The 17,190-nt window shown below is 37.2% G+C and overlaps 1 protein-coding gene across 1 annotated transcript; it reads left to right on the top strand.

Moving 5' to 3' along the window:
- Positions 1-8,067: 8,067 nt before the first annotated feature.
- On the top strand, positions 8,068-16,941 carry LOC123629920 (ankyrin repeat domain-containing protein 26-like). Its single transcript, XM_045539285.1, has 5 exons — positions 8,068-8,106; positions 9,031-9,233; positions 10,234-10,483; positions 15,640-15,685; positions 16,874-16,941. The coding sequence occupies exons 3-5, from the start codon at positions 10,325-10,327 to the stop codon at positions 16,924-16,926; spliced, it is 258 nt and encodes an 85-aa protein (XP_045395241.1). The 5' UTR covers positions 8,068-8,106; positions 9,031-9,233; positions 10,234-10,324; the 3' UTR covers positions 16,927-16,941.
- The last annotated feature ends 249 nt before the right edge of the window (positions 16,942-17,190 follow it).

Here is a 17,190-nt window from a genome sequence, read left to right as displayed (position 1 = left end):
TATTAACAATGTCTTTTTTTTTTTTCAAGAACTTTGTCCCAGTTTGTGGCTTGACTTCTCATTCTGTTAATAGTATCTTTTAAACAGAAAAAGTTTATAGTTTTGATAAAGTCCAATTTATCTGTTTGTTCAATTATAGATTTTCTTTTTTATGTCATGTCTAAAACGTCTTTGCCCAGCAAAAGATCACAAAGACTTTCTCCTGTGCTTCATTCTAGAAGTATTATGCTTTTAGGACTTATATTAATATTTGGATCTATGTTCCATTTTGAGTTCATATTTGGTATCTTTCCATTTATGTAAGTTGTATTTAATTATGTCAGTGATATTTTATAGTTTTTAGTATACAGGTTTTCCTTATTTTACCAGTTTTATCTGTATTTCATTGTTTGATAAAGTTGTAAATATTTTTAAAATTTTAATTTGCTTATTTATTTCTAGTATGATTTTTTTTGCAGCCTGGCTCAGGGGAATGGCCACTCTTCCTGGCTCTGTGTGAACACCAGGCATGGTTTCCTCTATTTCTTTTAACTGTTTTTCCCCCCGTGGTCTTAGGTAGTTTCCTAGCACACATGCACTGTTCATTACTCTGCTAAATACCCCACGGGGGATCTCTGCAGATCTCCCAGTTTCTTTCCCTGTGCTGCTCTCTCCTCTCCAGTGTTTTGTCCCGTGATCTCTGTCTGCCTTGGTTTTACCAGACTGTCAGTTTCATCAACTCAACTCAGGGAGTGTGGGAGACTGTACCTGAGGTTTTTCCTTCCTTACTCATGGCCTGGACCGTGGATCAAGGCAGAGAGCTGGGGCATTCATAAGGCTTACTTCACTTGTTTCCTTTCTTTCAAGGATCCTGGTCTCCATTGCCTGAAGGTCCACTGTCTTGAAAATCCTTGTTTAATGTACCTTACCTGTTTGGTTTTGGTTCTTTCAGGTAATAAGGACAGCCAGCACTTGTTACTCTAAGTTGGCTGGAACAAGATTGCAGCGGAGCTTCACCACAGTCCATAGAATGTTTTCCTTCTCTCATTTTGATCGCTTCTTTTCCATCCTTCCTTTCTCAGGGTAGCCACTTCTTGCTCAGAGAAAGCTTCCCTGGGCCCAGTGTAGATCAGTTTTTCTTATGTGATCATAGAACTCAGTTTTCTTACAGTATCTGTCTGAGTTTATAATTGTCACTTACTTTGTCTTTGTTCTTCACCACACTGGAAGCATTTAAATAAGAACAGATGTCTGTTTTATCTGCAGAGCTGAGCATAATGTCTTCCACTTTGTAGGCACTCAATATATGTTTGTTCAGTGTATGAATGGGTGAATGTTAAGCATACAGTGCTTCATATGCAAAAAGTACTCATATCGTTTATGTCTATCTTGTTTTCTCCCTAATACAGATACAGATTCTGCTAGCGTCTTGAGAATGCAAGATGTGGTTCTTTCAAGTGCTAGAGAAATAGAACTTAAAAATGTTCTGTGTGAAAGACTTACAGGAAAAAGTAAAAAGATGGCAAACATGGTTAGAGTACCACAAGAGGAAAATGAAAACATGTTGCTTGGTCAGCAACTGGAAGGTGCTGAAAAAGCTAACAATAAGGACAAGGCAGTCATTAATGTGCAAGACCAATTGTATGACAAAGTGAAAAATCTTCAAGCTCAGAGTGGAAACCAAAGTCTTCCAGCAGAAGAAAGATTAAATGTCTTAATCAATGAATTCAATCAAGTAAAAGAAAGACTGTATCAACATTCAAAATGGGAAGCAGAAGTAAGTATTAAGAAAGATACATACTTTTCAAACTTCTAGAAAGAAAATTTAAAGCAATATATTTGGTTATGGCCACCTTGAATCTAGTTGAATATAAAAATATCTAGGTGATAAATGTATTTGCAACACCAGCCTGGAAATGCACCTTGTTTCCAGCTAATAAAAGTTAGAGCTGAGACATGCTTTACTTTGAATAAAGACATTGTGTCACCTATGAGATTTTTATGGGTTAATTTACAATTTTTCAGTAGATATAAACTAATATTAATAATGGAGACTTATAGTGCTGAAAATACCATTTTAATATCTTTATGTTGCTACATTTTAAGACCATGAAGAAGGAGATAAATGGAAATGTTCCTATCTGAAATGAGGATTTTGAAGTTAAGATTCCATTGTGTGGGCTATTTTGACAGTTGAGTCCAGGTTTTAGAGATGAACTGCTCCCCCTTGTCTCTGCACCTTCCCCTTCCTGGGAAAGCATTGTGTACTTTTTGTCTGCATAGATTTGCCTGTTCTGAACATTTCATTAAAATAGTCATACAATATATTACTTTAGTATGGGCTTCCTTCACTTCGGATAATGTTTCAGGGATCATCTGTGCTGTAGCATGTGTCAACACTTCATTTCTCTTTATTGTTGATTAATATTCTACTGTATGGCTATACCACTTACCCATTCATTAGCTGGTGGACCTTTAGGTTGCTTCCACTCTTTGGCTATTATGAGTAATGTGAAAATGAATGAATATTAATTTCCAAGTTACTGTGTGGACACATGTTGTTACTTGCCTGCCATTGGAGTTTATCCTCACAGTTAATTGGGCTGATTGCAACATCTCTCCACCATACTCACGCTGTCCTTTTGGCTTTTCAGTTTCTGTTCATCTGGCTTCATTTATTCAGACTTGGCACACAATTTTCCTCTTCTTCGTGAAGCTTTCTCCCTGAACTTACACTTCAGCACTGGTCTAGCCTATGCAGAACAACATAGCCCTAAATATTCCATTGGTTTTATTTCCTCTCACACTCTTCTGGCTGCTCCCTAAATTACACTTGGGCTTGGGGAGGTTCAAGGTGCTCTCCCATGGCCTGGATTATGTGATTCCCCACTGGGAACGTGGACCACAGGAAGAAACTCGGTCACCTTCTCCTGCATCCTGGATTCACTCCCAGTTTTCAGCTGGCCCCGGGCCTATGGGCTGCTTATGTTCCCTGTGCTTCCCAGAATGTTTAATTTCCTTTCACTTTTCTGTTGAACTCCTGTGTTCCCTCTTGCATAATATATTCAAAGTGTGATTGTCTACACACGATTTTGGTTCTTCTATGAGGATAAGTGGTGTTAGAAATGCTTCTAGTCAGCCACCTGCAAAAACGTAACAGTGCTTACTGTCTTATTACTGAGTAATGCTTCGTTGCATGGATATTCCAAACATTTTATTGATCTTTTCATCAGTTGATGGACCTTTGCATTATTTCCACTTTTTGGCTATTATTAATAATGCTGCCGTGAACTTTCATATACAGTTTTTATGTACGCATATCTTTCCATTTCACTTAGGTATGTACTTAGGAGTCAAATTGCTGGGTCATCTGAAAACTCTATTTGTAACCTTTTGTGGAGCTGCCAATATATTTTCCAAAGTGGCTGTGCCATTTTACATTCCCGTAAACATTGTACGAGGGCTCTAACTTCCCTACGTCCTTGCCAATACTAATTTTCCATCAGTTTGATTGAAAAAAGATTCCATCCCAGTGATGTGAAATAATACCTCATTGTGGTTTTGATTAGTATTTCCCTAATGAGGAATGATGCTGAGCATTTTTTGATGTGCTTATTAGCCAGCCATGTATCTTCTCTGGGGAAATGTCTATTCACATCCTTTGCCTACTTTTAAACTGGGTTTTCTTTTTTATTTATGAATTGTAAGAGATCTTTATATATCCTGTATCCTCCCTCTCAGTGGTTTGCCTTTCCACTTTCTTAATGATGGTATGTTTTCAAGCACAGAAGTTTTCAATTTTGATGAAGTTGAGTTAATCTGTTTTTTCTTTTGGTGTTATAGCTAAGAAGTCACTGTGAAATGTAGTCACACCGAATTATGCTTCTGTTTACTTCTAAAGGTTTTGTAGTTTTAGCTCTTACCTTTAGCTGTTATATTTGGAGATAAATTTTAGATTTGGTCTTTGGAGGGAGTCCAACTTTATTCTAAGGCATGTGGATATGCAGTTTTCCCAGCATCAGTTGTTGAAGAGTGTACTTTTCCCATTTAATTGGTTTGTAACCCTTTTTGACGATCAATTGATTGTAAATGTGAGGGTTTATTTTTGGGTTAATAATTCAAATCATTGATCTATGTCTAGCCTTATGCCAACACCAAATCAAATTTTACAAGAGCTCTTTTCTTAATCATGTTGCATATTTCCAGTTGTCTTACAGTAAGAAGTCAATGTAGTGGAAAGTCTTGAACTTCATTTTTTGCTTTTTAAAGGAGCATGTGGCCAGCTTATACCTTGCTGACTCCGTGACATGATGGCAAGTCAGGCTTACAAGGGCAGAGTCTGTTCTTTTTTTTGACTTTTCATTCAAACTTTAGTCTGTGGCCTAGAGACTCCCTCTTGACTCCCATTTCCATAAAATCTGGATCACAGGCTCCACTGACTGAGTCTGCTATTCACTGCATTATGTTTTATTAAGTCATTATAATTTATAGAATCATTTATACTTTTTTGCTGTCTATGAAAGAGAAGGTTAGATCTGAGCTTCAGCTTTCCTCATGGCAAACTGAGATAATCCATCACCTTTCAGTTCACAGTAGATGTTCCTCTGACCTGGTACCTGGTTCTTCTCTATAGCACTAAGAACTGATTTTTAGGACACACACCGCAGTGGCATACGTATGTGTTAGTGGTGGCAGGGTGCTGATCTTTGGGCCTCCTTGTGGTATACAGCAAACCAGTGATGGCAGTAGTGGGCTCCTGGGTGGCAATTGTATCACCAATTTTACGATAGCAGTGCTTGGCCTGTCCCTGGGCCCCTGGGTGGTACATTTGTGGGGACACTTATGGCAGTGTGGTGGGCAGCTGTCAGCAGTGTCCAGCTTGACAGAGTTGTCCCTAGGCTCCTGAATTGTGTGCTGGACAGTAGGATTGTCCTCGGGCTCCTGGACAGTGTCTGTGGGCACTGAAAGCAGCATGTAGGGTGGCCAATCCTCAGGCCCCGAGGCTGTGGGTGCCACAGCAGTGGTGACACATGGCATAGGCCCACCCTCAGGCCCAGAATGTGTGCTAGCCTAGGAGGGATGAACTGATCCTCAGGGCCCTGGAAGGTGTTTGTGGGTGCAGCTGGAGGAGCAGCAAAGGCAGTTTAGTTGCCCTTGTGTTCAGGCTTTCATATGGTACATGCAGGTGCTGGCCACAGCAGGTTAGGTAGGCTGGTTCTCAGGCTCCTTGATGGTATATATGAACTAGCCAGTCCTGGGGTCCCCTGAAAGTGTGCACAAGTGCACCATGGCCCTGCCTCTGGAGGAGGCAGAGTCGCTTTCATAGTCAGTGGCCTCAGTCAAGTGGCCCCCTAGCTCTGGTGCACATGCACCCTTTGTCCTTGGGCAGCTTCCCTTCTGGGCCAGACCCCCAAATTCTCAGGGTTTTAGGGTGGTGTGTGATGTAAAGTTTGGAGCCCATCTGCACTGCTGGGTTCAGCAGGTACACGATGTTGTAACCCTCTACGGGAACATAGTGGGATGTCAGTGGGGTGCCAGGGAGGACATGTGGCGGCTGTTGAGCCCCAGGGCAGGATGTAGCCCAGTGAGGATTTGGCTCTTAACATGGCATTGTACTGCACCCTCTCAGAGGGTACGTGGGACTCGGCGTGAATTGCCTCTCAGGAGCTCCCTATGCTCAGTTCAGGGACTGTGAGGGCTGATGGGTCCCCTGTGGCTTGGATTGCAGGTGTCCTCAGGGGAATGTGGATCACTGGGGTTCATTCCCTTCCCTTTTCCCCACAATAGGAAGTCTGGCCTGGCTCTGAGCTGATCCCAGCTGGAGTGGCTTCTTCCCTTTCTTTTGCTTCCATGGTTCCATGGGTTCCTATTACTTCCCTGCTGAATTCCAGAGCTCTCTCTTAGAGGCTTTGTTCAAGGTGTGGTCATCTAATTGTTTTGGTTCTTCTCTGTGGAGGATACAAGTTCTGGTTGCCTCCCTCAGCTCTGTCGATGATGTCTCTGTCTATGGCATGAATATGAAAGAATGAATGGAAAAATGTTTTAAAACCAGCACAAGCTACCCTCTGGTTACATTTTTTGTTTATATTCCTCTTCCTTCAAAAATACATCAATTCCAGCTCAATAACCAGCCACAAGTGTCCTTTAATATGGCATCAGGCTCAGGCTTAAAGTGCAGGACCTACCACCATTCCAGATGGGTGTACTCAATGTATAACATTTTTGCACCATTTTAAAGTCACGAAATTGTGATCTGTACCATCGTAAGTCAGGGATCATCTATGTTTGGTAAATCGACATGTGGAGAGGCTGAAAATGGGAAACAGGTATTTGAATCCAGAGAGTCCTGGATCCTTGATATTTAATTTTCTTTAGCTTATCTCCTGCATTGATTTTACTTTCACCCGCTGTGGAGCAGCAGTGCAGTTTCCTCCAGGTTTTAGTATCATTTTCTCCACTGTCCTTGAAAGCCTTCCTGTGAGTCTCTTCAAGGGCCATCAGGCTTCCACTGACAGTCTCCTTGGAGGCCTTTTGGTTTTCATTCTTATTCATGTCTAGGTCCTTTCAGCTTCCACCTTCCTCCTGGTGTAAAGGTATCTGACATGTTTTAACAGTTGTTGTTGTTGTTTTTTAGTGGCAACACCCCATATTTAATATCAGTATCTGTATCAATTATCTATTGCTTGTATAATAACCCACCTCAAAATTCAGTGTCTCAAAACATTTACTTTGTTCACAATCTTCAGTTTTAGCGAAGGCTGAGTAGGGCCAGCTCATTTCTTCTTCATGTGACAACAGCGGGGGTGACTTGAAGCTGGGGACTAGACTCATTTAAAGGCATGTTCATTCATATGTCTGGCCGTTGAAGCTTACTCTTTTGCCTGGCACTCTAGCTGGGGCAGTCAGCTGAAATGTCTATACAAGGATTCACCATGTGGATTGTGCTTCCTCATAATATTGTGGCTGGATTCGAAGGACAAGCTTACCCAGAGGGGAAAAGTCAGGTGGAAGCAGAATTACATTTTCTAACCTAACCTTATAAGTCACACAACAGTTCTGTCACATTATAGTCACTAGAAACTGGTTACTAAAGCCAACCCATACTCTGGAGAGGGAATTTCATGGGAGTTATAACAAAAAAAATTTTAGACATGCCTTAAAAGCACTGTTTCACTCACCTGTTATAAATCAAATCAGCATTCCATCTAAAGGAAAGTAATTTGTTCCAACTCAGTACCACCAAAATCCCAGCAAGTATTTTCGTTTGTTTTTGTTTGGTATGCTACCTTATTCTGTGTAAAGTAACAAAGGATTACAAGACAGTGCTGTAGAATTAAGGCATTTTTATTAAAAAGAGAGTATAGATCTTGTCATTAAACTTCTGTAACGAGATATGATTGCTTTGTAACTCCAGGAATCATTGCTCCTTGGAAAGCAATTAAATTAGCGTAAAACCTTTGCAGTTCATAAAAATAGTTCAGTGTAATGTCCGTAAAATTTCTTTAGAAATTTTTTGGGAATAATGATGGAGGAACGGGTATAAGACTTCCTACTAAGTGAGTTTAAGGAAGAAAGAATTGAATTAATCATAGACAATGTCCTAAGATCAAGTGTAAATGTTGTGTGAAAGAGTAAAGTATGTATTTTGTGAATCCCAGTGGTTTAAACTTTGCTCTTGATTTTCTGAATCATTCAAATGTCCATCTTTGAAGAATCTACTACAGTATAGATAGCATTTTATTGCAGCTCAATGTATTTCAAAATGTGTTATTAGTTTTCTGATACCCTATTCTCAGCCTACTTCCTTCATTATTAAACTACATTATTTTATTCATGCAGGTTGATGACATTATGGAATCTCTGGAAAATGTATGTTCAAGATGTCGCTATCTGGATGCCAAGAATCAAGTTGATCAAGAGGAATTATTCTCTATGAAAGCAACACAAGAACAATGTGAGATGCTAGAGAAAGAGAACATGAGGTTGGAAAAAGAATTTTGGGACCTCAAAAACCATATGCAACAGATGGTAGATCTTGGTGAAATTAAAATGTATAAGGACGACATTGAAGAAAGAGCAACACAGAATGTTGTACAAAAAATAAAAGAAGTCAATCTATTTTTGCAGGTTAGTTAAGTGTGAAACGCACTTTCATTCATTTCACTGCAGATGATACTGTGATGTGTTCATTGTGTGTGTTTCCTCTATTTCCGTTATAGCAATTGGTTTTGTAGATTTCTAGAAGGAAGGTGGCATATGCTTCTCCCTTTAAATCTTTTAGTTTCTATCATCATTATAAATAAATTCATCTTTGAGAATATTGAAGCTCCTTAGACAATCATTTGATTATTAAGGCCAGTTAGCATAAAACAATAGTATTAGGAAAAGAAAAAATTGTGATTTAGAAATTATACTGTACTCTCGAGTTTCTTTTTAAGTTACATTGCTCAACTTTTTAAATTTTAATTTGATTATATTATTCTTTGGATTATTAGAATTCATGAGTACTAATTTAGTAATGATTCATTTTTTTATAATTCCGATTAAATTATCAATTTAGTTGATAATTGATGTTCAATATATTAAACCTCAGCTTCTTTTGTCACATATTTAAAGTTGTTCTCGGAGAATGGGTGTCCTTCTAGCATTGTGGGTGGTCAGCCTGGGAGTATCACTTGAGACTACAAATTGGAGATAAGCCTGGGCATCGTAATAAGATACCATCTATACAAGAAGTAGTAAAATTAGCCAGGCATGGTGCTGCACATGTGTATTCCCAGCTACTGAGGAGGCAGAGGCAGGAGGATGGTTTGAGCCCAGGAATTGGGAGGCTGCAGTGAACTATGATCTGGCCACTGCACTCCAGCTGCAGTGACAGAGACACTATCTCTAAAAGTAGAAATAAATAAATAAAAGACAGACACTGTCTCTAAAAATATAAATAAACAAACAAAATAAAATAGCTCTCTGATTCAAAAGTAAAGGAAACAAATATACAGGAATTGTTCAGGTGAAAGGATACTAAAAATGTATCCTTTTTATGTGTTTTAGTCACAAGCGGCATCTGAAGAATACATAGAACAGATAAAAGAGGATCGTGTGGCTTCAATAAGGAGTCAGACAGAAGTGACAATTAAAAATCTGGAATCTGAAATCTCCAACATGAAATTTTCTCAAGGAGAAGTGGAAAAGTATAACCCCCTGTATCAAGGAGAATGAAAAGCTGGGGAATATTTGTTGAAGAAAGCAAAAAAGTAAGTCAAAATATGGAATAGAAAATAAATTAAGATCATTAATTTGCCTTGAATGCATGCTTTTTAGTGAGATAGGTTCATGAGATTAGTGGGAAGTGAAAGCTAACTAGATAACAGAATTTTGGAAAACAATGTTAATAAATGAACTATCTTTAAAAATGGTAGTCCAGGGCAGTTTATGACTCTCCCTCTTGTTTGGTTATATATGGTTTTTCCCCCCTTAATATTCTCGTGTAGTTAACCTTACCTTATAGTCTTTCCTTGAAGTGTTTTTCAAGCCTTATAACTTGGTATTATTGTTATACAATTGCTTGTCACCATTCTGCTCATAGAAATATTACGAGTTTAACTACTTTCTGGAAGATTACAACTTAAACTGAAAAAATAAAGGAGTATGACTACTCTAGGCACATTTTGACATTCAGTAAATTAACTTCTTTACATTGGTTTACTAAATACAATTATTTCTACCTTTTTTAGGGATAATCCTTTTATGATATATATTTAAAGAGTACAACATGATGTTTGGATATATTTGTACATGGAGAAATGGCTATTATACTCAAGCAAACTAACGCATTCATAATGTTCATTATCCCTCACCCTTTAAATACAAGTATTTCTAATGGAATCCTCAAGAATCTTATAAATAAGGCCATTCCAGGGGGCAGCAAGTGTTACCTGTTAAGCCATACATCATTGATAGAGATTTCTCTCCCCTCCTTGCTTTACTTGAATTACTTATTTTGTAGAAATTCTCCTATATATATATATATATATAAGTATATATATAAATACACACATACTACATATATATACACACACACATACTTCTGTAGAACAATTGTAAAACTATAACTGCATACAGTAGGCATGCTGTGATACATTTTCACAGTTAAAACACTATTTAATGGGAAATTCCATTTACTCTTATGGTAATTTTTTTTTAAAATGCCATCATTTAGGAAAAAATGAAATACTAAACATTTGTCTTTTGCAGTTTTCGCAGAACTCCTGAGTGACTAGCAGCGTCCAGTCGCAATCATGTTGAGGAGACACAGGGGACTGGAACTTGCTTTCCCACTCGAGCTATGAAGACGGGCACCTTCTTCTATGAAGAATCACCTTCTGTTGGAACTGTTCATAATGGCTTAGGTCTTCACAGAGAGCTTTCTTCAAGAGAAAACTCAATGTTCTTTTCCTCATTCCCATGGACTTCAGATGCCAACTTGGAGACCTACTTGACTGAGGTTAGTTATGTTGTCTTCTTTCCTTTGGGTTTCAGATTTCTGATATAATTCTTGTTTCTCATTTGGTGAAATACTGTGTTGTTAAAACGACCTATGCATGATAAATAAAGGTCATAATTATCTGTGTTAATAAAGAGAGGAAAGTGAAAATTTTCCATTTTCTTCAAGTCCCTGCAGCTGTCATTTTCAAGAGATACCTGTATATTAACATTTTTCAATATATGGAACTGAAATGACAGGTTTGAAATTTCTTTAAAAGCAGCACTTAAGTTAGATTTTAGAGACTGAATCTTATTGCCTAATAACTAAAGGCATATTGCAAGGTGCTTTGGCTTACTTTCTAGTTGATTTTAGTTTGGCTATTGTTCATAACCCTTTTAAAGTTTTTTGTACCATCTTGAATTTTCCACCCTTAATCACAAGTCAATGATTGCCATCCAAGCACTTAACCACAAATAGATGTTTATTATTAAAAGCAATCCAAGATAAATAAGTTTGAGGAATTAAATAAACCTATAGTATTTAGATTAGATTTTAAATTAAAATATTTGTCATTTTCTGTGTAAAAGTATATCTTTAATTGCTATGTTACTTACAGCATTTTTATCTTAATTACTGTAAAATTAGGCTATTGATGGATAGTTTCACAGCACTTTTTAAATACTTAAATCAAGCAAATATTTGAATTTTTTAATTCAGGATATTATGGGGGTACAAACATTTTGGTTACATGTAATACATTTGCCTCACCCAAGTGAGGGCTACAAGCATGTCCTTCCCCTATAACGGTGTGTTCTGCTTCCGTTAGTTGTGGATTCCCCCCCAGCCCCAGTCCCCCACCTGATTGGCACCCAATGAGTATTACTTCCATGTGAACACCTTAGTGTTCCAATTCGATGGTGAGTACAGGTGGTGCATGTTTTTCCATCCTTGTGATACCTCATTTCGAAGGATGGGCTCAATCTCTATCCAGGATAGTATAAGAGGTGCCAGTTCACCATTGATTTTTGTAATTGAGTAGTATCCCATGGTATATATACACACCACATTTTATTAATCCACTCATGTGTTGATTGGCACTTGGGTTGTTTCCACTTCTTGGCAATTGTGAATTGTGCTACTATAAATATTTGAATGGAGATGTCTTTATTGTAGAATGTCTTTTGTTCCTTTGGATAGATGCTCAGTAGTGGGATTGCTGGGTCAAATGGTATTTCTATTTTAGGCTCTTTGAGGTGTCTCCAAATTACTTTCAACAGGGGTTGTACTACTTTGCAGTCCCACCAGCAGTGTATGAATGTTCTAATCTCTCCACATCCATGCCAGCATTTGTTATTTTGGGCCATTCTCACTATAGTTAGGTGATATCTCATTGTGGTTTTGATTTGCATTTCCCAAATGATTAGAGTTGTTCAGCACTTTTTTTATATGTTTGCTGGCCATTAGTCTCCCTTCCTTTGAAAAGTTTCTGTTCATGTCCTTTCCTCATTTATTGATGGGGTTGTTTGATTTTTTCTTGTTGATTTTCTTAAGTTCTATATAGATTCTTCTTATCAGCCCTCTATTGGATGTGTAGAAAGCAAATATTTTCTCCCATTGTGTAGAATGTCTGTTCATTCTAATGATAGTTTCCTTGGCTGTGCAGAAGCATTTTAATCTGATCAGGTCCCATTTGTTTATTTTTGTTGCTGCTACGATTGCTTTGGGGGTCTTCTTCATAAATTCTTTACCTAGGCTGGTGTCTAAAAGAGTCTTCCCAATATTTTCTTCAAAGATTCTTAAGGTTTCGTGTCTCAGGTTTAAGTCTGTTATCTGTCATGAGTTGATTTATGTGAGAGGTGGGGATCTAGTTTCAGTCTTCTGTATGTAGATATCCACTTTTGCCAGCACCACCTATTGAATAGAGATTCTTTTCCCCAATGTATATTTTGTCTGCTTTGTCGAAGACTAGATGACAATATGAGGATGGTTTTATATCTGGGATCTCCATCCTATTCCAAAAGTCTCTATCTCTGTTCCTGTGCCAGTACCATGCTGTTTTTGTTAGTATAGTCTTGTAATAAAGTTTGAAGTCTGGCAGACTGATGCCTCCCAATTTATTTATTTTTTTTTTTTGCTTAAGATTGCTTTGGCTCTACGAGGTCTTCTCTGGTTCCAGAAGAAACATAGAATTATTTTTTTCTAAATCTGTAAAGAATGATGGCAGAATTTTGATAGGGATTGCATTAATTCTGTAGATCACTTTAGGTACAATGGACATTTTAACAATATTGATTCTGCCAATCCAGAAGCATGTAGGCATTTCCATGTGTTTAGATCCTCTACAGTTTCTATTCTCACTGTTTCATAGTTCTCCCGATACACGTCTCTCATCTCCTTCCTTAAATATATTCTAAATATTTAACTTTCTTGGATGCTGTTGTGAAAGGTGTTGGGTCTTTGATTTGATTTTCAGCTTGACTGTTATTGGCATTTATGAATACCGCTGATTTGTGCGCAGTAATTTTGTATACTGAGACTGAATTCGTTTATCAATTCCAGGAGTCTCTTGGTTGAATCCTTGGGATTTTCTAGATATAATAGTATATCATCAGCAAAGAGTCGGAGTTTGACGTTTTCTGCCCCCATTCAGATGCCTTTCATTCCCCTCTCCTGTCTGATAGCTCTGGCAAGGACTTCCAGCACTCTGGTGAATAGAAGTGGAGACAGTGGGCAACTTTGTCTGGTTCCTGTTCTAAGCGGGAATGCTTCAGTGTTTCCCCATTGGGTGTGATATTGGCTGTGGGTTTATCATATATACCCTTAATAATTTTAAGGAAGGTCCCATCTATGCCTATTTGGTTAAGGAATTTTATCATAAAAGTGTGCTGGATTTTGTCAAATGTTTTTTCTCCATCTATTTGGAGAATTATATGGTCTTTGAATACGGTTTCTATTCCCCCATGTATATTATTGTCTGTTTTGTCAAAGATCAGATGGTTGTATGTGGATGGTATTATATCTCAGTCCTCTGTTCTGTTCCATTGGTCTGTGTCTCTGTTTTTGTGCCAATACCTTGCTGTCTTGGTTACCATAGCCTTATATTTTGAAGTCTGATAATATGATGCCTCTGGATTTCTTCTTTTTGCTTAAGATTGTTTTGACTACTTTGGCTCTTTTCTGGTCCCAAACAAAGTGTAGAATTATTTTTTCTAGATCTGTGAAATATGACATTGGTATTTTGATGGGGATTGCATTGAATCTGTAATCAACGTGAAATGTATGGACATTTTAACGATGATTCTACCGATCCTATGAACGTGTTATGCTTTTCCATTTTAAGTCATCTGCAATTTCTTCCCTCAGTGCTTCATAGTTCTCCTTGTAGAGATCTTTCACCTCCTTGTTTAAGTAAGTACATTTGTAGGTATTTTATTTTCTTTGTAGCTATTGTGAATGGTACTGAGTCTCTGATTTGACTCTCAGCTTGACTTGTTGCTGTATAGGAATGCTCCTGATTTGTATACATTGATTTTGTAACCTGTGACTTTGCTGAATTTAATTATCAATTCCAGGCATCTCCTGGTGGTGGAGTCTTTGGGGTTTTCTAGGTACAAGATCATGCCATCACCACAGTGGAATAAAACTAGAAATCAACTCCAAGAGAAACACTCAATTCTACACAAAGTCATGGTAATTAAACAACCTGCTACTGAACGATCATTGGGTGAATAATAAAATTAAGACTCAAGTCAAAAGATTCCTCAAACTGAATGACAAAGGGGACCCCATCTCTCAAAAACTATGAGATTCAGCAAAAGCATTCCTATGGGCAAAAGCCATAGTCTTAAATGCCTACATCAAAATGACAGAAAGATCACAAATTAACAATCTAACACCAAGCCTCAAGGAATCAGAAAATGAAAAGCAAACCAAATGCAAAGGCAGCAGAAGAAAAGAAATAACTACTGTCAGGGTAGAACTAAATAAAATGGAAAGTAAAGAAACAACGAAGTATCAATGAAACAAAAAAATGGTTCTTTGAAAAGATAAGCAAAATTGATAGCTCTCTTTCTAGATTAACCAGGAATAGAAGAGAGTGGACCCAAATAAGCTCAGTCAGAAATGAAAAAGGAGGTATTACAACGGATACCACAGAAATTTAAGGCCAAAAATGTCATCTGGAAATACTATGAAAATTTGTATGCACATAAACTTGAAAACATAGAGGAAATGGACAAATTACTGGAAACACACAACCTCTCAAACTCAATCAGGAAGAAACAGATCTCCTGAACAGACCATTAACAAGCAACTAGATTAAAGCAGTAGTAAACAATCTCACAACAACAACAGAAAGCACCGGACCAGATGGAATCACAGCTGAATTGTACTAGACCTACCAAGAAGAACAATTAATTCTACTCCATAAATTATTCCATAATTTTGAGAAGGAGAGAATCCTCCCCAACTCATTCTACAAAGCCAGTATCACCTTCATACCAAAGCCAGGAAAGGACAGAACAAAAAAAGAAGACTACAAGCCAATAGCCCTTACGAATACAGATACAAAAATCCTCAAGAAAATACTAGAAAAAACTAAATTCACCAGCACTTCAAGAAAATAATCCTGCATGACTGAGTGGGCTTCATCCCAGGGATGCAAGGATGGTTCAACATACATAAATCAATAAATGTGATTCACCACGTAGAAGGAAAAACAAAGACTATATATGATCATCTCAAGAGATATAGAAATTTTATTTTAAGGAAAAATTCATTAAAATGAAAAACTGTTCACACTTTCATAAACAGCAGGGTTTTGCTAAGAATTACAAAATAACAGATTCATGTGAAAATATAACTTGAATTGCCTAACCCTTGTACTAGTAAGAGAAAGTGTCACCCTTCTGAAATGATGTATACTCAATATACCAATTATTAATTTTACTTTTTATGAGATTAATCTAAGCAGCATTACACATATACTCTATTAACTAAATGTAAAATAAGTAGGGTTTTTTTTATTTATGTGATTATTTTTCTATTTAAGCAATTGTGAAGTTAAGTCTAGTTTCCACAAATATTTAAAGCCACATTATGTAAGTGATATATGATTCCCATGAAAATGTCTGTGGTTTACTTAAACATTCTAAATAATATTTGACTTATTTCAGATGACACACAAGTTGGAACAAAATATAAGTATGGAACTACAAGAAGGTATGCTGTGAAAATGTATGAATTAAATTGGCATTAATGACTTGATTTCTGAAATCGACCATAAATACCAAGTGGCAATCTTTTCTATTGTTTGGTTAATAGACACTATACTTCCTCTTACACACATGTAATGAAAGATGTGAAAACATTAACATTCATACTGAACAGTATTCTTATGCCACATTAATTCCACATGGCTTTAAAAAATTTCATGAACTTTATGTATCTTTTTTTTTTCTGTCTCTACACTTTATTCACTGCTGCCATCACTATGATACTGTCAGTCAGCACATGAAACAATTCTCTGAAAACCAAGGCATCATCAGCTTCCTGGGATTACGTTAGTGATTTAAGGCCAAAAGACCCCAGGCTCGTGTAGTAACATTTAGCCAAGTAGTGACAGTTCATAAGCAGTCACTTGACTGGTGACATTTTAAATCAATCATTTACTTTGTCATTAGTGTACTTTCTCCCTGAGGAAAAGTTCCATATTCCTTAACATGGGAAAAACACCCATATCAACTTGGTTCTTGTCAATGTATTCAACTTCATCTCTTGCCACATACCTTAGTCTGCCCCTTTGCTCTAGCATCTCACAAACTAGACTACTTAGAATTCCACAGTGCTCCTCCTTATTGCCCCTGCTTCCTCCTCCCTTTACCTGGTATGCTTTTTCCTTGCTCTTCAGCTATCAACTTGCATATCACCTCTACCACAAAGTCTACAATATTGACACAAAACTTGGACAGATGGGCCTCCTGTGTGTTCCAGTAGTACCCTGTTTTATACTTGTTGTGGTCTCTATGACTCTGGATGGAAGTGGCCTGTTTGTCTGTTTTTTCATGTTATATTATTGTTGAGGACAATCATATATGGACTGTATCAACCCCACCTCGTAATTCCAGTGCTTGTCATAGTACCTCAGCATATGGTTGTTGAATAGGGAATGAAGAATGAGAAAAAAACAGAATCTCTGATACTTACCCACAATGATAATTACTAATTCAGTGGGCAACTGCAGGCAAATTATATTTAACAGTAATTTTGTATTGTCATTGTACATACATATTTCTCATTCTTTTTGATAATGATAAAGTTTCCAACTGTTTTTTACTGACTTACACTTAGTTCCTATGAAATCTTTTAGCTAAAGAATAGAATTCTTTTCCTTTTTCTTTTTCTTTTCAGGTCTTGCTGAATTAGAATCTGGATGCTCTTCTCTAGAAAATCTTCTCCTCTAGGATCCACTGATGAGGCAGATATAAATCAAGATATACTTTGGACAGAATCATCACAATATGTACCATTTTTGAAAAATTCTATGATCTGAAAGACTTTTAAGTGGATCTTGCAAATAAAAAGCAGTTTTACCTCCTTAGACTATAGAAATATCAGGTATTTATTTTTTATTCTTATTTTTATTTTTTTTGTTATTTATTTATTTACTTATTTATTTATTGAGACACAGACTCGCTCTGTTGCTGGGACTAGAGTGCTGTGGCATC

This window comes from Lemur catta, unplaced genomic scaffold (assembly GCF_020740605.2).
Source record: "Lemur catta isolate mLemCat1 unplaced genomic scaffold, mLemCat1.pri scaffold_63_ctg1, whole genome shotgun sequence".
In the NCBI taxonomy this organism is placed as follows: Eukaryota; Metazoa; Chordata; class Mammalia; order Primates; family Lemuridae; genus Lemur; species Lemur catta.
Note: the sequence above shows the minus strand (reverse complement) of the source record. Positions and strands in the feature narration are given on the sequence as shown.

What these genes read in the sequence shown, in the direction of transcription:
- LOC123629920 (XM_045539285.1), top strand. Translation starts at nt 10,325, where the DNA reads ATGAAGACGGGCACCTTCTTCTATGAAGAATCACCTTCTGTTGGAACT. An exon ending in TGGAGACCTACTTGACTGAG is followed by an intron (nt 10,484 to 15,639) that starts GTTAGTTATGTT and finishes GACTTATTTCAG; the next exon opens with ATGACACACAAGTTGGAACA. An exon ending in AAGTATGGAACTACAAGAAG is followed by an intron (nt 15,686 to 16,873) that starts GTATGCTGTGAA and finishes TTTTCTTTTCAG; the next exon opens with GTCTTGCTGAATTAGAATCT.